This window comes from Onychostoma macrolepis, chromosome 24 (assembly GCF_012432095.1).
Source record: "Onychostoma macrolepis isolate SWU-2019 chromosome 24, ASM1243209v1, whole genome shotgun sequence".
Taxonomy (NCBI): Eukaryota; Metazoa; Chordata; class Actinopteri; order Cypriniformes; family Cyprinidae; genus Onychostoma; species Onychostoma macrolepis.
The window spans coordinates 13,175,208-13,195,368 of record NC_081178.1 but is presented as its reverse complement, the minus strand read 5'-3'; the positions used below and the strand labels follow the sequence as shown (position 1 = coordinate 13,195,368).

The window sequence follows — 20,161 nt, the reverse complement described above, 5'->3', positions numbered from 1 at the left end:
GCAATAATTCCACTTTAGCACAATCAAATATGTCCCTGGACCAAAAAAGGGGTCATAAGGGTACATTTTTTGAAATTGAGATTTATACATCATCTGAAAGCTGAATAAAAAGCTTTTCATTGATGTATGGTTTGTTAGGATAGGACTATATTTGAGGAGATACAACTATTTTAAAATCTGGAATCCGAGGGTGAAAAAAAAATCAAAATATTGAGAAAATTACCTTTAAAGTTGTCCAAATTAAGTCCTTAGAAATGCATATTACTAATCAAAAATTAAGTTTTGGTATATTTATGGTAGGAAATTAACAAAATATCTTCACAGAACATGACCTTTACTTAATATCCTAATGCTTTTTTGCATAAAAGAAAAATTGATAATTTTGACCCATTGTTGGCTATTGCTACAAATATACCAGTGCAACTTATGACTGGTTTTGTGGTCCAGAGTCACAAATACACTTCAGTATATCTTTACTTGGACTTCAGCACTACTTCTGCACAATTAAAGTGCATTAAGTACAAAATTAGTTGTTAATTAAAATACATTAATTGTACCAGTTTAGTATACCAAAAGTACAATTGCAAGGTATTTTTATTAAGTACATAAATACATTTTTCACTAGGGTAGATTTTATGGTTATTTGAATTTTGTTCATTTTAATAAATTGGCTTTTCCAATGTATTTCTTACCATAGCAAAATTAGAAGGTGAGGGGTTTTAATACGAATTTACACACCTGTTGTCAAGCTAATTTTTTAGTTGGCTTGTGCTCGATCAGACCAATTAGGCATTTAAAAATCAATTGATCCTTAAACCTTGATAATTAACAATCAACACTCTCTAATGTGGTAATGAACATTTTGATGTTTGCGGTTGTGGGCTTATAACACAAATAGACCTCAAATCACACCAGTCTTGAGGTTCCCTTTTAGTGCTTTAATATGTTCGATCTGTTAGATCAAACCCTGGTAAATGTGGTCAAGTGAACTGGCTCGGTTCTGACGTAGAGAGAGTAATGCTACCCAGACCTGAAATAACTTGTGCGTCACAGTATGGGGCTCCACGCTGCATTGCATGTGGATCTGTTTCCAATGATGAGCAGAGTGAAAAAAGGCAATAAAATCCAGCTGTGCACTTACATAGATGAAGAGCTGTCTTGTAAAAATAGCAAAATGGACTTTCGTGTTTGTAACAGAAAAAAGACAGCGACCAAGACAGAGAGGATAAGGTAAAGCGCTGTAATAAAAAGAGAAAAGTGAATGAAAAAGAGAAAGAGAAAACAACAGAAAAAGGAAAAGCTGCCCAAGCGTTTTTCTCAATGAGGAAAAACATGAGCCGGAAACGGAGGACTGTGCATTTTATTGTAAGAGAAGAATGGTTATATTTATAGCTGTCAAGAGACATGTCCAATCCATTCAGTGAAGCACAGAGTGAATGAATTACATCCACTTGAGAGCTCAGAGCAGGAAGTTGCACATGTAGATGAAAGGATTGAACCCTGCACCTGTGAAAATAAAATTTATGTATGCTTTCAGCCGTCCATTCTTGCACATCCATACTGTACATAAGATATACTGTATACATTAACATTAAAATAGTTTTTTCCCCTCAAGTATGCACAGCAAAATGAACAAAGGTGTCGGTTCATCACATCAACTTCATCCAATGTGACAAACAATTAAAAAAAAAAAAAAAAAATTATACTATCTATACTATTTTTATACTATAGCTAAGTTTGAGGGTGTTAAGAATTATTGATTTATTGATCACCAAGGCTGCATTTATTTGATCAAAAATACAGTAAATAATCAGTGATATTGTGAAATATTTTTACAATTTAAAATAAGTTTTCTATTTGAATATATTTTAAATATAATTTTATTCCTCTGATGACAAAGCTGATTTTTCAGTGGCCATTACTCCAGTCTTCAGTGTTACATGATCCTTCAGAAATCATTCAGATATGCTGATTTGATGCTCAAGAAGCATGTTTATTATTATCAATGATGAAAACAGTTGTGCTGCTTAATAATTTTGTGGAAACTGATATTTTTTCTTCAGGATTCTTTGATGAAGAAGAACAGCATGTACAGTATTATGAAACAATGTAAAATAATTTACTGTCACTTTGATTAGTTTAATCTGTTGAATCAAAGTATGAATTTATAATATTAATATTAATCAAGTGTTAAATAAGTATTATTTCATAAAATAAATTAATTCAAAATTACATTTCAAACCTTTTTTTGTGAAATGATTTACTTTGAAAGTGTCATAGTTTTTTTTTTTTTTTTTAATAAATAACTGTTTTATGTTTTGCTGTCTAATGTCATTCTCACATTTTTAAGTGTCCACATCATTTTGGAGCAACTGTATATCTAGGTTGAGAGGTTATTTGACATTCCTGTGTGTCTCTTGTGCAGATGGCTGGTCTGGAAGTGGGGAAAAAGATCTTTGCTATTAATGGGGACCTGGTCTTCTTGAGACCTTTCCAGGAAGTGGAAAACTTCCTAAAGCAGTGCTTCCACAGCAAAGGTCCCCTCAGAGTACTGGTCAGCACCAAACCCAGAGAGTGAGTGAAAAACCTCTCGTCTCCTGTGATCTAAAGAATTCATAACTCCATACAGACTGTCTATAAAGCCTGATATCAATTAAATAAAGAAACCTGCCAGATAAACATCCTTTTATTGACAAATATCAGCTTGATATTTGACTGCAACTCAGAATACACAACACGCTTGGAGCAACGGCCGGAATATGTGGTGTGTTTGACGACCAAATTGATGTCTGTCTGTCTATCTGCTCCACAGGACTGTGAAGATCCCAGACTCCGCAGACGGATTGGGCTTTCAGATCCGGGGGTTCGGGCCATCTGTGGTGCATGCGGTTGGCAGAGGTAAGAGCGAAACAGAGAGAAAGGAAGAGAGAAAAACTAAGCTGGGCTAAAGGAAGTTACTCGTGCCCTTTATATCCTACTGTGTTTTTGAACCTCAGCTGGATCACAGCTGGAGCTGTAGGTACATGGCTTGACTTGAGCCAGATTGAGAAGAGCATCACACACACATATATATATCTATATATAGAGAGAACAAGCTGCACAGCTCTCGCTTCCTGCTGTGTCTGCAGTGCATTCTCATCAAACATGGTGAGAGATGAATGAAAAAAGAAAAACAATCCAGCTTGCACTGTCATCCCTGAAGAGAATAAGAGATGGAAGAAGAACAGGCCTCACTTTACAACAAACAGAAGCTACTTGCATCCAAAATATGTCATTTACAAATTCAAATTCTGTATAAATCCAATTCATTTGATTATTTTATTGGAGAGAGATCGTTTGCCTGAAGGGTTTAAAGTCTGGCTGATTCTGGTGGAAGTTAGCAAGAATGCAAAAATATGTTGCCAAGACTGATATATTGGCTGACATTTGGTATTTTTCAATAATCACTAAGTTTTTCAGTTTGGCCAATAAGTATCAGATGGTGGGACTTTTATTTTGACATTGCTGAGAACCTGGTCTTTTAAAAAAAAATATGATTCCTAGTGCACACAAACTTACCAGATTACTGATTACGCTGTTGTTAAAGAGTTAACTTCCTTTTTATTTGTTTTTAATGTCGTATATATATATACTATGATAAGATAACATAAGAGAAGTCTAAAACTGTTTGTTTTACCAATAAATTTTTATCAAGTGCAATTCATTTATTTAAATTCATTCATTTTAAAATTAATTATAAAAAAAACTTTGAGGAAACATTATCTAAAACATATAAATTTCATTGCAGAAATTATGCATGTGTTATTTACTACTTTTAAATTAGATAGTGTGGTATCATATATATTGACTTAATATTGGTTAGCATTCACATGAGCATTTTGCAGCACGCATTCAGAGTTCCTATGAAACCCTCCACCTTCCCCAGCTCCACTTGTATAGATCCTCTGCAGGTTATTTTATATGCTATTTGTGCAGCAACAGTATGTCTTAAATACTCACAGCTCCATATCAGCATATGAATTGGCAGTAGCAAGCAGAGATGGGCACTCGAGTCGCATTTTTATAGACTTCAGACTTGACTTCAGACTCGACCTGAAATGACTCCAGACTTGACTCGACTCGAGGAGAAGGACTCGTGAATGTTTTAAAATCAACTCGAGTCTTTTATCCTTAAATACTTATATAACTGATATTCAAAAGGCGGACCGCATCCGCACCCCGGAATCCAGCAGCATCATTTTAAGTGAGCAGCACGTCATAACAGCGGAGTGGATCACATAACAAGCGCTCAGGGTCGTTAATATCTGTGTCACATATTTCCTTATGTATCATGGTAGATAAGACTCTTGTTGTAGAATTTGATTAAAGAAAAACTGTTTTGAACATGGTAATGGATTAAAACATATAAGTAACAGGCTGGATGTACATAAACCTTACATCTTAACACTTCTTTAAAAAAAAAAAAAAAGGGGATCATAGATCATATATTTTGTCTATAGCCTATAAAACCTCGTAAAAATATGAAGATTTCAGTACCTGAGGATTCTGGATGGGAATTTTTTTTAGCGAGCCATTAAATGACTTGAGACTCGACTCGGACTCGTAACCAAAGACTCGAGACTTGACTCAGACTCCAGGTTAAAGACTTGTGAACACCTGGTAGCAAGTTCCTGTACTTGCTTTGCAGCAGCAGGAGCAGCAGCAGTAATCTACAACAACAGCAATAACTAAAAGCAGCAGCAATTCAGCAGCGCAGCAGACCTATTCTACCAAGACCAAATACATTAAAATTGTCATATCCATTACCATGCTAAAATCTTCTGAGAGTTGTCATGATGAACTATGGTGACATGTCAACATGCTTTTAGCTGGGTTTTGCTTGTACCTAAACCAGCACTAACTAGAATAAATTGAGGAATGTACAGTATAGACATATATGCTAGCCTAAGCTAGTCTTTTCAGCAGGGTAGTACTGAAACATGAATTTGAGTTTCTCTGTGCAGATTTAGAAGGTCAACTGCTCCTTCAGGTGATTGCTGTTCATAAGCTCAGTGGGGAGTTATGATAATTATTACCTTGCCTAATGTGCTTGCTTGTTCTTAAAAATCGCTTTTGCCTGAGTTTCACTGGCTGTAGAAGTGAGAGAGTGTTTGCTCAGTGAAAAAAAATGCAGTGTAAAGACTTCAGACCGTAAAGTGTGATTAGAGAAACACAGGGACATTTTTCAGAGGCGTGCACTTTTAATACAGAAAAATATATTCAGTATAAGGCCTTGTTTAGGAGATTATGCAAGCAAACCATGAATATTTAGTCTCTGCAGTGAAACTTCAAATGTTGGCCTAGCCTTCAGACATCTTTTATAGGATCCACACATCATTTACAGATAAACAGGTCCTGATTTTACTGATGTTTCACTTTTCTGAAAACTAACCGTTATTTTACAGTTTAGTATCACTTGCTGTAATGCAGTAAGTGGCGCCCATGCCAAGTGGATCTGTGCTAGACGGATCCTAACATTAGGGTCAAACTGTGTCATTCACTTTGCACACTGCCATTCAGACATGAACTATGAAAGAATTATTAATACAGAGAAAATCTGGGCCATTTTTTATGCTCTGCTTATACATCTAAGTAGCTATTTATGGGTCTGCTTGTAAAAATGTTTAGGAGATTTGTGTTGATTTATGTTTCTCCCTTCCTCATTGTGTATGCACAAAAACATCTGTTCAGCTCAAAAAGCTCTGTTCCAATAGTGAACCAGCTCACTGTCTGCTAACTACATAGGCAGATACCTTCTAAGGCAGCACCCTAGCCAGCATAATTCTTAAAAGTGACCGATTTGAGACACTCTACATTGGGAAATAGCACTCCACACAGGAGAATCAATTAAGTTCGCATGCTGTAACTCATTGTGTAAAACAGTACACAAAATAACACTCCACAGAGGAGTTTGGCGCCAAAATGTTGCTAAGCTAACAGAATAACACTTTAGTTAGCTTAAGAATGTGTAGTACATACAATTGAGTAAAATAGTACACCAACAGCCCCCTGCAGAGGAGAATCATTTTGATGTTATCATATTGCTAATGGCGCAATGCCCTTTTTAGCATTGTACACAAATAGTACACAAATAGCACAGGTGAATCAATAGAGTTTGGCATCAGCATGTTGCTAATAGCATGATACTTCAGTTGGAATAACAATGCATAGCACACACAAATATTAAGTAAAATAGTACACAAATAGCCTTCTAGCCAGAGGAGAATAGTTTGATGTTAGCATGTCACTAAGCTAATGGCACAATACTCTTGTTAGCATTCCTTACGATGGTTTTACTACAAATAAAAACAAAAACATATGGTTACCCTGCTGAAAAAAAAAAACCAGCTAAAAAGCTGGTTGGCTGGTCTTATCTGGTTTAAGCTGGAAGTAGCTGCTTTCTCCCAGCCTGACCAGCTAAAGAAGTGGTAAAAACCTCTCTAAATCCAATCTGCTGACCGGCTATTACCATTTCCTTTTTCAGCAGGGTAGTTAAACCATGGTAACCACAAATTAACCATGGTTTTGCTACTATGATCATAGTTTAACCATGGTAGGCTATTTGTATTAAAACTGTAGTTATACAAATGTTAATCAATAAGCCAAAATACCACGGTTACAACACTTTTACTATAACCATGGTTAATTTTTGTAAGGGATAGCAATACATAGAACATAAAAATATTGAGTAAAATAGTACTTTTTTAAAATACTGTACACTGAATTGTTTTTATCTAAGCTTTTCAATACTGAATGCTTTTGAGTACCTAATTTTGTTTGCATTGTCCATCATTTTGCATTCTGCTATTATATGCAATGCTGTCTTAGAATTTGGCCAAATATCTCTCTCTTCTTGTTTCCCAAAAGGCACCGTTGCGGCAGTCGCAGGCCTTCACCCGGGTCAATGCATTATTAAAGTGAATGGCATCAATGTGAGCAAAGAAAGCCACGCCAGTGTCATCGCCCACGTCACAGCCTGCAGGAAGTACCGGCATCCCACACAGGTAAGACTGCGAGCATCTCTCATCCCCTCCATGGAAATGCACTATTCCTGACCTTTCTTAGTAAATCTGTATATATTAAATGCTTAAAGCACATAACAGAACCCTTTGTGATCCTGTCCGGGCCATTACCCAGCAATAATAGCAGTTATGGCTTATTTTGCGGAACAGGGCAGGGAAGAAGGCCAGGAAGCTGGCTGGGGGTGTGAGGGATATAGGTTAAGGAATGGGCCAGGCAGGCCTGTGTTGGAGGGTAATAAAGGACAGGCTTGGCACAGGCTGAAGTAGGACGATGTGGTTGGCACGCTGGCTGGACTCTGGTTTCCATCAGACATGGAAAAAGAATGAGGGGGTGCCCACCCTCCTGCTGTGCAGGCCCACCATTCAGAGGAGGGAAATGTAGGGGAGGTATTGACAGAAACGGAGCTGAGGTGGATGTGCTTTAGTCTGTTAAGCATATAAAGGCCTTGATATACTCATAGCGAAGTTCTTTATTGTTCAGCACTTAGGGGTAAAAGGAAGAAATACCAAGCAGCAGTATACTGCTAAGTAGAAACAGAAATACAGAAAAAGTGACAACAAAAAAGGTCTGTTGTCAATAGTGTAGCGATGTATGTAGCACAGTTCATTCAGAAGTCACTTTAAAACCAAGTAACGTGAAATTGTTGCGAAATGTTTGGGGAAAGTTTTGCTCATAAGAATGAAATTCTCACATGAAATTCCCAATTGTGCAGATTCCCATTGAAATGACTGGATTTTGCGCACAAACAATTTTGTGCGATTGATGATAAATGTGACCACACCAGTTTGTTCTTTGATTTTTCTTGAAGTATATTGACCTTAATGGGAAGCAAAGTTCAGATGTCCCAGCCAAGGGATAGTTCACCCAAAAATTTTAATTCTGTCATTAATTACTCACCCTCAGGTCGTTCCAAACCCGTAAGACCTTTGTTCATCTTCGGAGCACAAATTAAGATATTTTTGATGAAATCCGAGAGCTTTCTGACCCTGCATAGACAGCAACACTGACACGTTCAAGGCCCAGAAAGGTAGTAAGGACATCTTTAAAATAGTCAACATTCATTTTCTGAAGCTACGAGAATGCTTTTTGTGCGCAGAGAAAACAAAAATGATGACTTTATTCAACGATTTCTTCTCTTCCGTGTCAGTCTTCGACACGCATTCTACGTCCGTCTCTCTTAGTTTATTGTCTCTGTATTCTGGTTCGAATAAGTAACACTTGATGAACACTGTTTTATGTACAGTGTGCGTCTTCTTCTGCTTGTAAACAAGGTGCAATGCATCCGGGTTCTACGTCAGAATGCCGGCTCCTGCATCAGCAGCACCACACGCATGCACCTCAAAGACTGACACGGAAGCGTGAACCACTGATATCATATGGAGTATTTTATCGATGTCCTTACTACCTTTCTGGGCCTTGAACGTGGTAGTTCTGTTGCTGTCTTTGCAGGGTCAGAAAGCTCTCAGATTTCATCAAAAAATATCTTAATTTGTGTTCTGAAGATAAGCAAAGGTCTTACGGGTTTGGAAAGACATGACGGTGAGTAATTAATTACAGAATTTTCATTTTTGGGTGAACTATCCCTTTAAATGAAAGTTATTCATTTCCTCTACATTTAACCTCATTGCTATCTAGTAGAAAAAAACTAAGGTTTTAGCTTTTTGATTTTAGTGTCCGATGGGAGTGTGTGATCAACTCACAAACCATGTTTTGAAAGCAAGTCTGTCTGAATAGGTTTTGTTGTTTCTTGTTGCAGCAAGACTCCATTAAATGGGTGTACAACAACAGTGAGAGTGCACAGGAAGACCACCAGAGAACCAATCAGAAGCCCGCCGCAGGGGAGAACGGAGATGTGTTTGAGTGTAAAGTTGAAGGTGCTGTTACACACACAAGTGCAAATGCATATTGTATTGTATACACAAGTACACACTTTTTCAACCTCTCACTCTAGCCTTGATATTTACTCTTCTTCTTCTTTGTCCTCTGAGACTAACTCTACAAGTCCCACATGAGGATAGCCTCATGCAGGATTCACAAGACATGGGAACAACTCATGTCTCATGGTTTATTAACAGCACTGATTTTTTTGTAAATGTAGTCAATATGTTGTAATAGCAAGTTCTTCATTTTTATTCCATTTTATTTCATTTATATTATTTTAAATATGCATTTAATTTAATTTCTTCATTCACTCTACAAGTCTCACTTCAGTAGAATTCACAGGACATGGAAAGATTGTATATATCTAATTTACTTTGATTGAATTTAACAATTTAATTATACACATTGACAATGAAATGATGAAAATGTGATGGAAAAACAGACAAAGTAAAATTAATTATCATGATAATATCATCACATTTTTGCCTTTTTTGACTTCATTATAGTTATTGAACTCGAAAAACATTTTGCATTGCTGCATTTTCATCAGTAATTTTATTGACAAGATTAACACTTTTCTTCACCTTATCTGGCCTAATAAAATATAAATAGATATAATGTTTGTACAGTGATTTGGTATTTTGCCATTAAGCAGGAAGTAGGTGGTCTCTAGATGAGCTTTAGCTATCAAAATATTGGCTTTGGATTATGTATGTGCTTCTTTTGTCTTCTCACAAACTTGTGTGTGTGTTCAACAGAAGTCATGGACAAGTTCAACACAATCGCCATAATAGATGGAAAAAAAGATCACGTCAGCCTGACGGTGGATAACGTGTATCTGGAGTACGGCGTCATGTACGAGTACGACAGTACGGCTGGGATGAAGTGTCATGTCTTGGAGAAAATGGTGGAACCAAAAGGCTTTTTCAGCCTCACGGCCAAGGTAGAGTCACATGAGTCATCCCACAGAGACAAACCAGCCATCATCTCTGCTGTAAAGCACCAGTGAATTAATTCATACAGAAACAGAGGAGACGACAGGGATTGTCTTGTACATTTGTAAAGGCCTCTTCACAGTTCAGGCGTAACACACAACCACTGATAGAAGCTGACAGCAGAGTATATTAAACCAAGTGTGTGTGACAAATGAAAGTGGTCTTTACGACCCCCTGCTGCGGAATAAAAGGATAAACACTTTAAATCACAGAGCTTGTCGCTGTGTGGAGACTAAGGAAGGGAAGAGACATAAATGACTCGGGTGGAACTATTGCTCTTAAAAAAGTATTTTTCCTGCTTTTTTTTATTTTTATTTTTATATTTTTTTTATTTTACGGACTCTGATAATTTCATTTTCGTTTGACCCCTCAACATAATTATTTTTTTAGCAAAATATTTATAATATTTTATCAAACATCTTAAAAAGCTATAATGGAACGCCATGACAGCTAGAAATTCATAAACACAACTTTACTGTAAAACAGTGATGCAATGTGCAATATTACATCTCAACAAATAGCTGTTTTAACAGTTTTTAATATTTTAAAATGTAGTTAAACGTAACAATAATAATATATATTTTTCATGTTTTTGAAAGAAGTCTCTCATGCTTAGTCAAAAATACAGCAAAAACAGTAATATTGTGAAATATTATTACAATTTAAAATATCTTTTTCTATTTTAATATATTTTAATATGTAATTTATTCCTGTGAGGGCAAAGCTGAATTTTCAGCATCATTACTCCAGTCTTCAGTGTCACATGATCCTTCAGAAATCATTCTAATATGCTGATTTGGAAACATTTCATAATATTATCGATGTTAAAAACAAGTTTGCTGCTTAATATTTTTGCGGTAATGCATTTATTTGAAATGGATATCTTAAAAATGTGTCTTTACTGTCACTTTTGATTGATTTAATGTATCCATGCATAATAAATGCAATAATTTCTTTAAAAAAAAAAGAGAAGAGATTCTTTCTGACCCCAGACTTCTGAACTGTTTTTTTTTTTTATTTTATTTTTTTTATCCATTTGGCAATCAAGTGTTGTTCTGCATATCACATGTTGTTTTTGTATTGTGTTCTCCAAGTTTTGCAAGTGTTGCAGGTTTTGTGCGCACGCCTCTCCTTTTTTTTTTTTTTTTTGCATCAGCAAGGGAGGGCGAGAGAAAGAGATGCGGTTATGTGAAGTGTGATATCTGTTGTTGATTATTAACGTTAGCTTGAACATGTTTAGCACCGCATTGCATCCTGTGGTGTGTGATCTCAGCTGCTCTGAATAGCTGTTTATCACGCTTGTTTACAAATGAACGCCATATTTCGTTTCCTAAAAGTGGATTTACAATCTACGTTAATGAACCAACAGCTGTCAGAAAAGACTGTTCAGCGTTCTATTGCCAAGCAGTGGGGGCATCGCAGCTTGAGAGTGACGTCTCAGAAACGCAAGCTAATGGGACTCTGATGTATTGACATGTTCTACATATTAAGACTCTCTTTTTGTTTTAAATTCCTTTAACTGCCAGCAATTTCTGCCTTATTACAAACATCTGCTTGGGTAGGTCTGCACTTCCTCTGAGAAAACTCTCTTCAGAGAAATTTTCATATTTCAGTGCTGTTAGGCAGATTACATGCAATTGTTATGGTCACAGTGTGTTCTTAAATTTCTCCTCTCCTCCACAGTCTCACAGGGCAGTGGCGTCTCTCTCTTATGAGAAAATAATTCTACCACCGTGTGTGTTAAATTAATTTTTTATTGCCCTATTCTTGGTTGCATAGACAGCAGCAAAAGTGTATTTGCATCTAAAGGATAATTATATTATATATTCATTAAATACTTTTATTTAATTAATTTATTTCTGTATTTAATTAACATCTTTTAGAGAAAAATGTTTTGGTAATTTTGTTAGTTTATATATACAGGTATATATATATATATATATATATATATATATATATATATATTCAGACAATTTGTTTACTTATTTTTAAGTAAATAAAAATCAATAATAATTTGAATTATACATATTTGTAAAAAATAATTTTATGTTAGTTTTAGTTTGAAACTTTTCATGAATTTTAGTTTAAAATGTAACTTCCATGACTTCAGTAAATTTTATGAATAATATGATACAATATGGAATATGGTTGCTGATTGAGCAACATTACATGGCAACTGCAAATAAATAAATCAATAAAAACTATTTATCTTGTGCTGAGGGCATGTGTTGCTACCAGTTACAAAATCTCCTCATTGAGAATGAACTGGGAACTCATGGTTACTGCATACCGCGTTGGAACTCGAATGGCCTTAACTGTGTAAAACACTCACAGAATATCTAGTCTTGTTTTAGTGTAAAGTAATACTGTTTTTACAGTCATACAACTATTAAAGGGTTAGTTCACCCAAAAATGTTTTACTTACCCTCAAGGCACCCTCAGGGGTATATGACTTTCTTCTTTCAGATGAATCCAATCGGAGTTATATTAAGTAGTCAAATAAAGCACATCCATCAATAATAAAATGTGTGTGTGTGTGGGGGATGAATAAAGGCCTCCTGTAGCGAATTTATGTGTTTTTGTAAGAAAAATGTCAATATTTAAAACGTTATAAAACTTTTCTCTTACTTCCGCTAACTGTTGTACGTGCAAGCTCCGGGCAGATGGCGTAGGACGTATGCATTGCGCAATCGCCTGTGAGATATGCTAGTCTCGTGAGTTTGTTTACAGGAGCAAAGGAAGCAAAGTTTCCTTACTTTAGCAAAAGAAAACCAGTCACCTCTTGGCTTATATCGAAATCCTCTGACATTTTTCTTTACAAATCCTCACTTTGTGCTTCTAATTCGTGACCAGCGGTTTGTTTTGCTGTCTCTGCTGTCGCTTCTGCGTTCGTTACTAATCACCGGCGCATGTGCGATGCATACGTCCTACGTCATCCGCCCAGAACGGCTTCCGTCTATGACAGTTTGCGGAAGTGAGAGAAAAGTGTTTATAATGTAAACATGGATATTTTTCTTTAAAAACGCATCGATTCGCTAAAGGAGGCCTTTATTCACCCCCCGGAGCCGTATGAGGCACATTTTATTATGGATGGATGCGCTTTTGACTACTTTTGGACTGTTGAAAAAAACACTATGCCATTCTAACACTAGGAAAAGCAAGGATAACTTTTAATATAACTCCGATTGAATTCGTTTTAACAAAAATGCAGTGTTTCTAACTCACTTGACCTACGGCAGTTTTGCTCACTTTATCCATATTACTGACAGAGGAACGGTGAAAAGAACATCTGGTAAATGACCAAAGCCCTTTTTTCTGCCAGAACTAATGCTCTGTATCTTTCTTTGTGTGATTTGTCAGATTTTAGAAGCCTTGGCCAGGAACGATGAGCAGTTGGTGCAGACTTGCAGTCGACTGAGCTCCAGCACAGAGCTCATCCCTGAGGACCTACAAACCAGGTTCAGTGCAATGTGCGGCGAGAGACTGGAGCATATCAATCGAAGAATCACCAATTACAGGAAGGTTAGCAGGCATTGTATGAAACACTTATTCTTACAGAATGAAAAACGGGTCTGGACTGGTTAGTGCTGGGCTAGCTGGTGGACCAGCATATCCATGTGTTCACTAGGAAAAACTTTGAGTCATGGCATTTGTAAAACACAACTGTGCTGTGCATTTTTAGCAGAAAGTAAAAGCAAATTTAAAATAAGTTAAAAAAAAAAATAGGAAAAGATATCATTTTAAAAAGCAATTCTGTGCACCTAAAAGTGAAAATATTGTCATCATTCACTCTTTCTTTTCTTTTCTTTTCTTTTCTTTTCTTTTCTTTTCTTTTCTTCATTCAGTGGAAGTGAATGTGGGCAAATGCTATCAAACACTTAACATTCCAAACAAAATCACTGTAACATAATGAAAGTAAACAAATTCATATGTAAAATATAAAAGTCAACATTATTATTATTATTATTATTTGTATACATTGTTTTATTTTTTCAGATATTTATTTATTTTATATTTTATTTATATTTTATTTATATTTTACTTATTTTTATACATTTTCTAATTTTCTTATTATTATTATTTTATATTTGAATAATTGGTTTTAAAATTTGTATAATCTTTCTTTCTTTCTTTCTTTCTTTCTTTTTGTTTTATTGTTTTACACTGTAATATTTCACTGAAATTCACTGAAAATCCTCCCTTGGCATTTATACTGTGCATATTCAATTATGGAACATTGACAGAATTTTTATTTTTTGGTTGAACTAATCATTGTAGCGTTTTTTTATTTTATTTTATTTTAATTTTTTGTTTTTTTAGCTGTAGCCAAAAATTGCATTTTAGCTTTTTTCCTCCTGATTAAGCTTGTTGACTAAATCTTGCAGGAAATGCTAGTTACAAAACACAATTTGAGACACCTGCGCACCTACATCCAAAACTAAATGCCACATGCTGGTGTTTTTAGTAGGGTGGATATTTTTCTGTGCTTTAAAAACTAGTTTCAATGTCTTAATACATTTTTCTGGCTGGTGACCTTTAGATGGCTGCAGCTAAGAAAACTTCGCTTGACTTGTAGCACTTCTATTTAGGTTACCGAACAGGAAACCGTCCCACCCTGTCCTTTTTAACACCAGCTGGCCTTGATTGATGAAATATGCGAGTCCACCAGTACCAAGGGAAGCAGGCTTGTGCAAAATGTCATTTTTAATTTCCATCAGCTGCTCTTATTTGGAGCAAGAAAAGGAAAATACGTCCACAAGCATCTGACAGTTTCCCTTGTTTTTCCCTGTGATCTGATTCAACATCCCACTCAGCACTGGATTAATTAGCTGTTGCTTCACCGGCTATAAATAGCTCTGAACATCCCGTCTCATTGCATAATTTCCCTTCTGCTGCATTCTCAGTAGGGCCCCGTGAGAGGTCTGGCAGGGTCCGGACCCCGGACACTGAAGCTCCCCGTTTGTCAAAGCTAGCCAGGAATGTGGGAAGTCCGGTCTGAGGCGAGGCTACGTGTCCAGGGCAGCTGTAACCCGTCCAGTGTAGTCCGTGACCACAGCCATTCATGATCACAACCATAGAATCGTTATGTCATTGTTGGAAAAAGGCGAGGTTCAAATCCCTGCTCAAAGGGAGCATTGAGGTCTTGTCAGCCTATTACCGATTCAATTACATGCTCCTGTGCCTGAAGCCATGACTTTGAATGCAAACAGTTTAAATCAGTTATAATTTCAGGTGCAATATGGATCTATTCAAGAACAGTCTTGCTTTGTAAATAAATGACCCCATTTGTAAATAAATGATTGATTTTCTACATGTTGAAAAAGGACACTTCTAACCTGGTCAAGCTGGTCTTCAGTTGGTCTATCTGTTCTTCTACAATGAAAACATTTGTGTTCTGCTAAATTAAGCTAATTAGCCAGCTGATCTCTCAGCCTGACTAGCTGAAAAGTAATCAGTCCTCTAAAACAGTGGTCTTAAATGTTTTGTGCTCCAAGGCCCCCCATTGTTGAATACACTATTTGAAGGCCCCCTAAGTAGGGCTGGGAGATATGACCAAAATCTTACATCACGATACGAGTAATTTTATTTCAAGGTAACTCTATATATCATGATGAAGTTATTTTTGCTTTAAAAGGTCTTTATGATATCAAAAATGTTGATACCATAGAAATTTCATAATTCTTGTCAAATGTAAAAAAAAAAAAAAAAAACTCAAGCTCACTGAAAACAAGTAAATAGTCAGCGATTAAATAAGAATAACAAACTAATCGCAAGCAATAGGACAAAAAAACTACAGTAGAACAAATAAATAAGAAATGCTACATGCATTGTATAAAGTAATCAAATGTATAAAAACATTGCATATTCTTCACTGTGGGGATTAAATATTTCTTCTTATTAAAATTACAAAAGTGATTTAGTCAAGAGCAGTGAGAGATTTTCTCTCATTTGTTGTTTGATTAACATGAATGACAGACAGCAGGAATATTAGACTGCTGTCACTTTAAGAGCTGACCGGATCCAAAATACTGTTACATGTTTTCTTTCTTATCTGTTTGCTTTCACTTAAGATGAAGATACTTGCAAAGACAGGCATTTTGACTTATACAAGTGTGTCTATTTTGTTCAAGGCCTATAAAGCAGCCAAACTAACTCAGTTTAATACTCCCACTCTACATATAAGCACTGTCTTCACGTGCGCGCGCCTCTCAGACAGCGCTCAGAAACTCAGACAGTGCACACATATAGTGAAGTTAGTTCTCTTTCACTGCTGATAGTTGATAACCACTGCTCTAAAGCCATCAAAATGCACCAGCCTGACCAATGAAAACCAGCCTAAGGTGCCAGCTAAGACCTTAAAGGGGTCATATGATGCTTTTTTAAAGATCATTATTTTGTGTATTTGGTGTAACAGAATATGTTGACATGCTTTAATGTTCAAAAAACACATTATTTTTCAAAAACTACATTATTGCAGTTCCTCTATGCCCCGCCTCTCTCAAACATGTTGTTTTCTACAAAGCCCCTCCTTCCGACAAGCACAGTCTGCTCTGATTGGCCAGCTGACCCAGTGCATTGTGATTGGCCGAACACCACAAGCGCGCGTCGGAAAAATAACGCCTCTTACCACAATCACGAGCTTTAGCTTTCAAAGTAAATATAAAGACAGTTAATAATGTCGTTAGTTTTACCATCAGTTCAAGCCTGAAAGGGGAACAGAGTCACGTGACAGACACAGTGACGATGCTCGTATGTATTTGCACACAAGCCGCGGTTAAGACAGCTGACGTGCTATGATTTCTTTTTTTTTTCTCTGCTGTGATGTGACCCTGTTCCCCTCACACACACACACATACACGACACGTTACTCTACACTGCGCAAAACTCTGCATTTGAACAGTCAATAGCAAATACTTAAACTAATAACAAAACATACTTACAGTCGCTGATTCAGAAGTGCCAGATTGTCATAGAAAAGTCGGAATTTACCCTTTTTTTTTTTTTTTGGAAATAGCCTTCGTGCACAGCCGGCCTTGTACTCTCCTAGTTTCACGAAACTGTCGTCCAAAAAATGCGTTGCACAAATTCAAACATTTGGGTTGTGCTGTTCTGTTGTAAACAAATTTTAACTAATGATTCCTAATTGCATCTACTTTCGGAAGGCCAAATAAAGTGCTTTTGCTTTCGCATAGAAACACACAGCATCTCCCTGACATGGCTGCATCAACACTACTGCGGTTACTGAAACTACGCCTTCTTTCTTTGCATGAACATTTGGGCGGCATTACGCAAATATTTCCACATCGTGACGTAGACATGTGGGGGCGTGTTTGAATGTGGCGTTTTAGCCCGGTCTGGATCAGCCTTCTCTTTTAGATAGAATAAATCCTTTTGTGGGAGACTTCGAGCTTTGTAACTCTGCAGATCTTATACATGCACAAACAGCTACATAACACACTAAAGAAAAGGAAAACAAGAAATCGCATCATATGACCCCTTTAAACCACCATAGACTGGTTTACTGTTAAACACACCAAGAACATCATCAGGTGATTGGAGATGTTGATGGACTGGTGTTTTTATTGTGTGTTTGGTATATACCGTACTGAGCTTTTGTATGGTCAAAACACTTTTTAGTGTTCACAGTTTAATCTGAAAATTATACTGCACCAGGGCTTGATGGGAAAGTACTGAACTTAGCATGGGCTTAGCATGTTAGCATACCAGACTCAATCCAAAGATCCTACGGCTAACTCTTACTGAAGCCAGGTTGGTTGAAGCAACACAGTATTGTTGTTTTGGGTACAGTAGTACAGGTTTAGATGATTTACATAGGAATAACCAATAAGCTCTTGCACATATTCACACAAATATTTACTGTATCTTACACTAATGTCTCTCTGCTCTCAGTTTTCACGGGTTTTGAAGAACAGGGCCTGGCCCACGTTCAAGCAGGCGAAGACCAAGGTTTCCCCTCTACACAGCAGTGACTTCTGCCCTACCAACTGTCACATCAATGTAATTGAGGTGTCTTATCCCAAGACCACTACTTCCCTTGGAAGTGCCTTCGGAGTCCAGCTGGATAACAGGAAGAACACACTGGAGAAAGGAGGCCGCAATTCAGAGCAGGGTGAGTAAAGATAGATTCCTAAATTTTATGTACGAGCAGAGACTGTTCATTATAGGAAGCAATGGCCAGTTTAAAGACACCTATAAAATAAATATTGGATTTTAGTAGTGATTTTTTTTCTACTGGTTTGTGATTTCAGGCAAGCTGAACCCTATGGTTTACGTCCAGCATAGTATCACCAGCATGGCCGCCCCTTCAGGACACAGTCTGAGCAGGGCAGAAGGTCACGGTCTGCGCTTCCTGCTCCGAGAGGACGACCTGCTCATCCTGGACGCCTACCACAAACTTCTGACCAAACTCACCACTGTCGTCAAAGAGATGGAGTGCTACGCCGCCCAGATTCATGAGTATGACATTTTTATTTGGTAATATCTTTGTTTGCTCATGTGAACATGTTCAAAACATGAATATATAGCTTTCCTTTTCAGCCTAGTACAACATCTGTCTTAAAATTCAATATCAATAAGTGATTCAGAATGAAACAGTCGTTACTGAACTGTATTACATCCCTTTGCTTCCAGAGAACTCTGTAACTCATCACAAAGAGAGCTTGATCATTAGAAATGTATTATCTTTCATCGGAGGAGATCCTTCATTGTGGTTTATGTATTATTCTCTTTATTCTTTTGTTGGTGGCCTACCCTCTGAATGAACTGTTCTACCTGGTTATCATGCTTTTAAAGTCACAGAGAGGTTGGAAAGAAATCAGAAAAAACTAAATTATTATTTAGGTGTTCAGTGCAAAACAACCATGGCTACAGTGAATATGTAAACATACCTCGATCGAGAGGTTAGAAGGAAAATAGAAAGAGCTTTAGAATCAGAATCAGAAAGAGCTTTATTGCCAAGTCTGTTACACACACAAGGAATTTGTTTTGATGACAGAAGCTTCTGGTGCAGAAATTACAGACATAGTGCAGACATACATATGATTTGAGGTAATAAAAAGAAATATGACACTAATAATAAAGGGAATAGGCAATAAATTAATTAAATAATAACTATATTGTAATAAAAATATAGAGAAAATAGACTTCGATAATTCATAGAATTATGAATGTGCAAATGTGCTATTTTACAGATTAAAAGTTTTGAGAAGTTATAAATAAATAAATAAAAATAAGATTATTATTAATATTATTATTTTATCAAGTGTGCTTTAACTGAGTTATTGAGATTTTAAGAAAATAATAATAATAAATATTTTCTCAGAATTGTTAATTTTTTATGGTTTTCTTGACTGTGCTTTCTAGCTAAATCATTACTTAGGTGTTAATATATGATATTGTTTTTGTTAAGAAACAAAGATAAAAAAACAAAAAAAACATTGTAAAATCTTGGGTTGATGTTAACTAATTATATTAAACACTTGAAGGTTAACTTATTTGCATTATTTTACATCTCCCTTGACTGTAAATGTTTTGAGACGTTTATTCAGATATTGGATTTGGAATCAAATGACGTTAGAAATCACGCAAATTGTTTCTAGATGTGACAGTTCTTAGTACTGTCTCTATGGGATGTTACTGTCCCAGCAACCGTGTAATCTTTGTACATTTCACATGACCCAACATCTGGAATTTGCATTATGTCTCTAATTACCTTTTTTTTCTCCAGCAACTAAATGTGTGTGTGTGTGTGACACTTTAGTAAAAAGAGGGTGGGTTCTTCCTATCTGAGCCGAGCTGTTGATGGTTTCATTTTCTGGAAGCACATTAACACCTTGAAGGAAATAGGACACTCTGAGGCCCCTATCCCAAAATGGAAATCTGCAAAAATAAAATAAATAAATAAATAAATGCCACAAGAGCACTGAACTAATGCAGTACACTGTGAATGTCACTCTCCCTGAGTAATCTGCAAAGTGGCACAAGTGACTAACAAGGCTATATTACATTCTCTTTCTTTCCCACTGTTCTTTCCAGTGCTATTCATAGCAACTATAGTTTAAATAAAAAAACATCCATTATCCCATCAGCCTTTGAATTTTCATCATTACATTGACATCACATGCTCAGATCCTCGGTGGACATGATGGCAATTACAGCTAGTCTTGATCTGCGGTGGGGGCGGCACCTTTCACTGCTGCTGC

The 20,161-nt window shown here is 36.4% G+C and overlaps 1 protein-coding gene across 2 annotated transcripts in view; it reads left to right on the top strand.

Annotated features, from left to right (window-relative positions):
* The window catches only part of prex2 (phosphatidylinositol-3,4,5-trisphosphate-dependent Rac exchange factor 2), a 152,908-nt gene that overhangs the window by 76,823 nt on the left and 55,924 nt on the right, over nt 1-20,161 (top strand). For both annotated transcript variants that reach the window (XM_058765209.1, XM_058765208.1), the window contains exons 18-25: nt 2,426-2,574; nt 2,813-2,898; nt 6,907-7,043; nt 8,819-8,936; nt 9,702-9,886; nt 13,299-13,460; nt 17,850-18,069; nt 18,209-18,416. In XM_058765209.1, the coding sequence (XP_058621192.1) occupies nt 2,426-2,574; nt 2,813-2,898; nt 6,907-7,043; nt 8,819-8,936; nt 9,702-9,886; nt 13,299-13,460; nt 17,850-18,069; nt 18,209-18,416 (1,265 nt within the window). The remainder of the gene's footprint in view (nt 1-2,425; nt 2,575-2,812; nt 2,899-6,906; nt 7,044-8,818; nt 8,937-9,701; nt 9,887-13,298; nt 13,461-17,849; nt 18,070-18,208; nt 18,417-20,161) is intronic.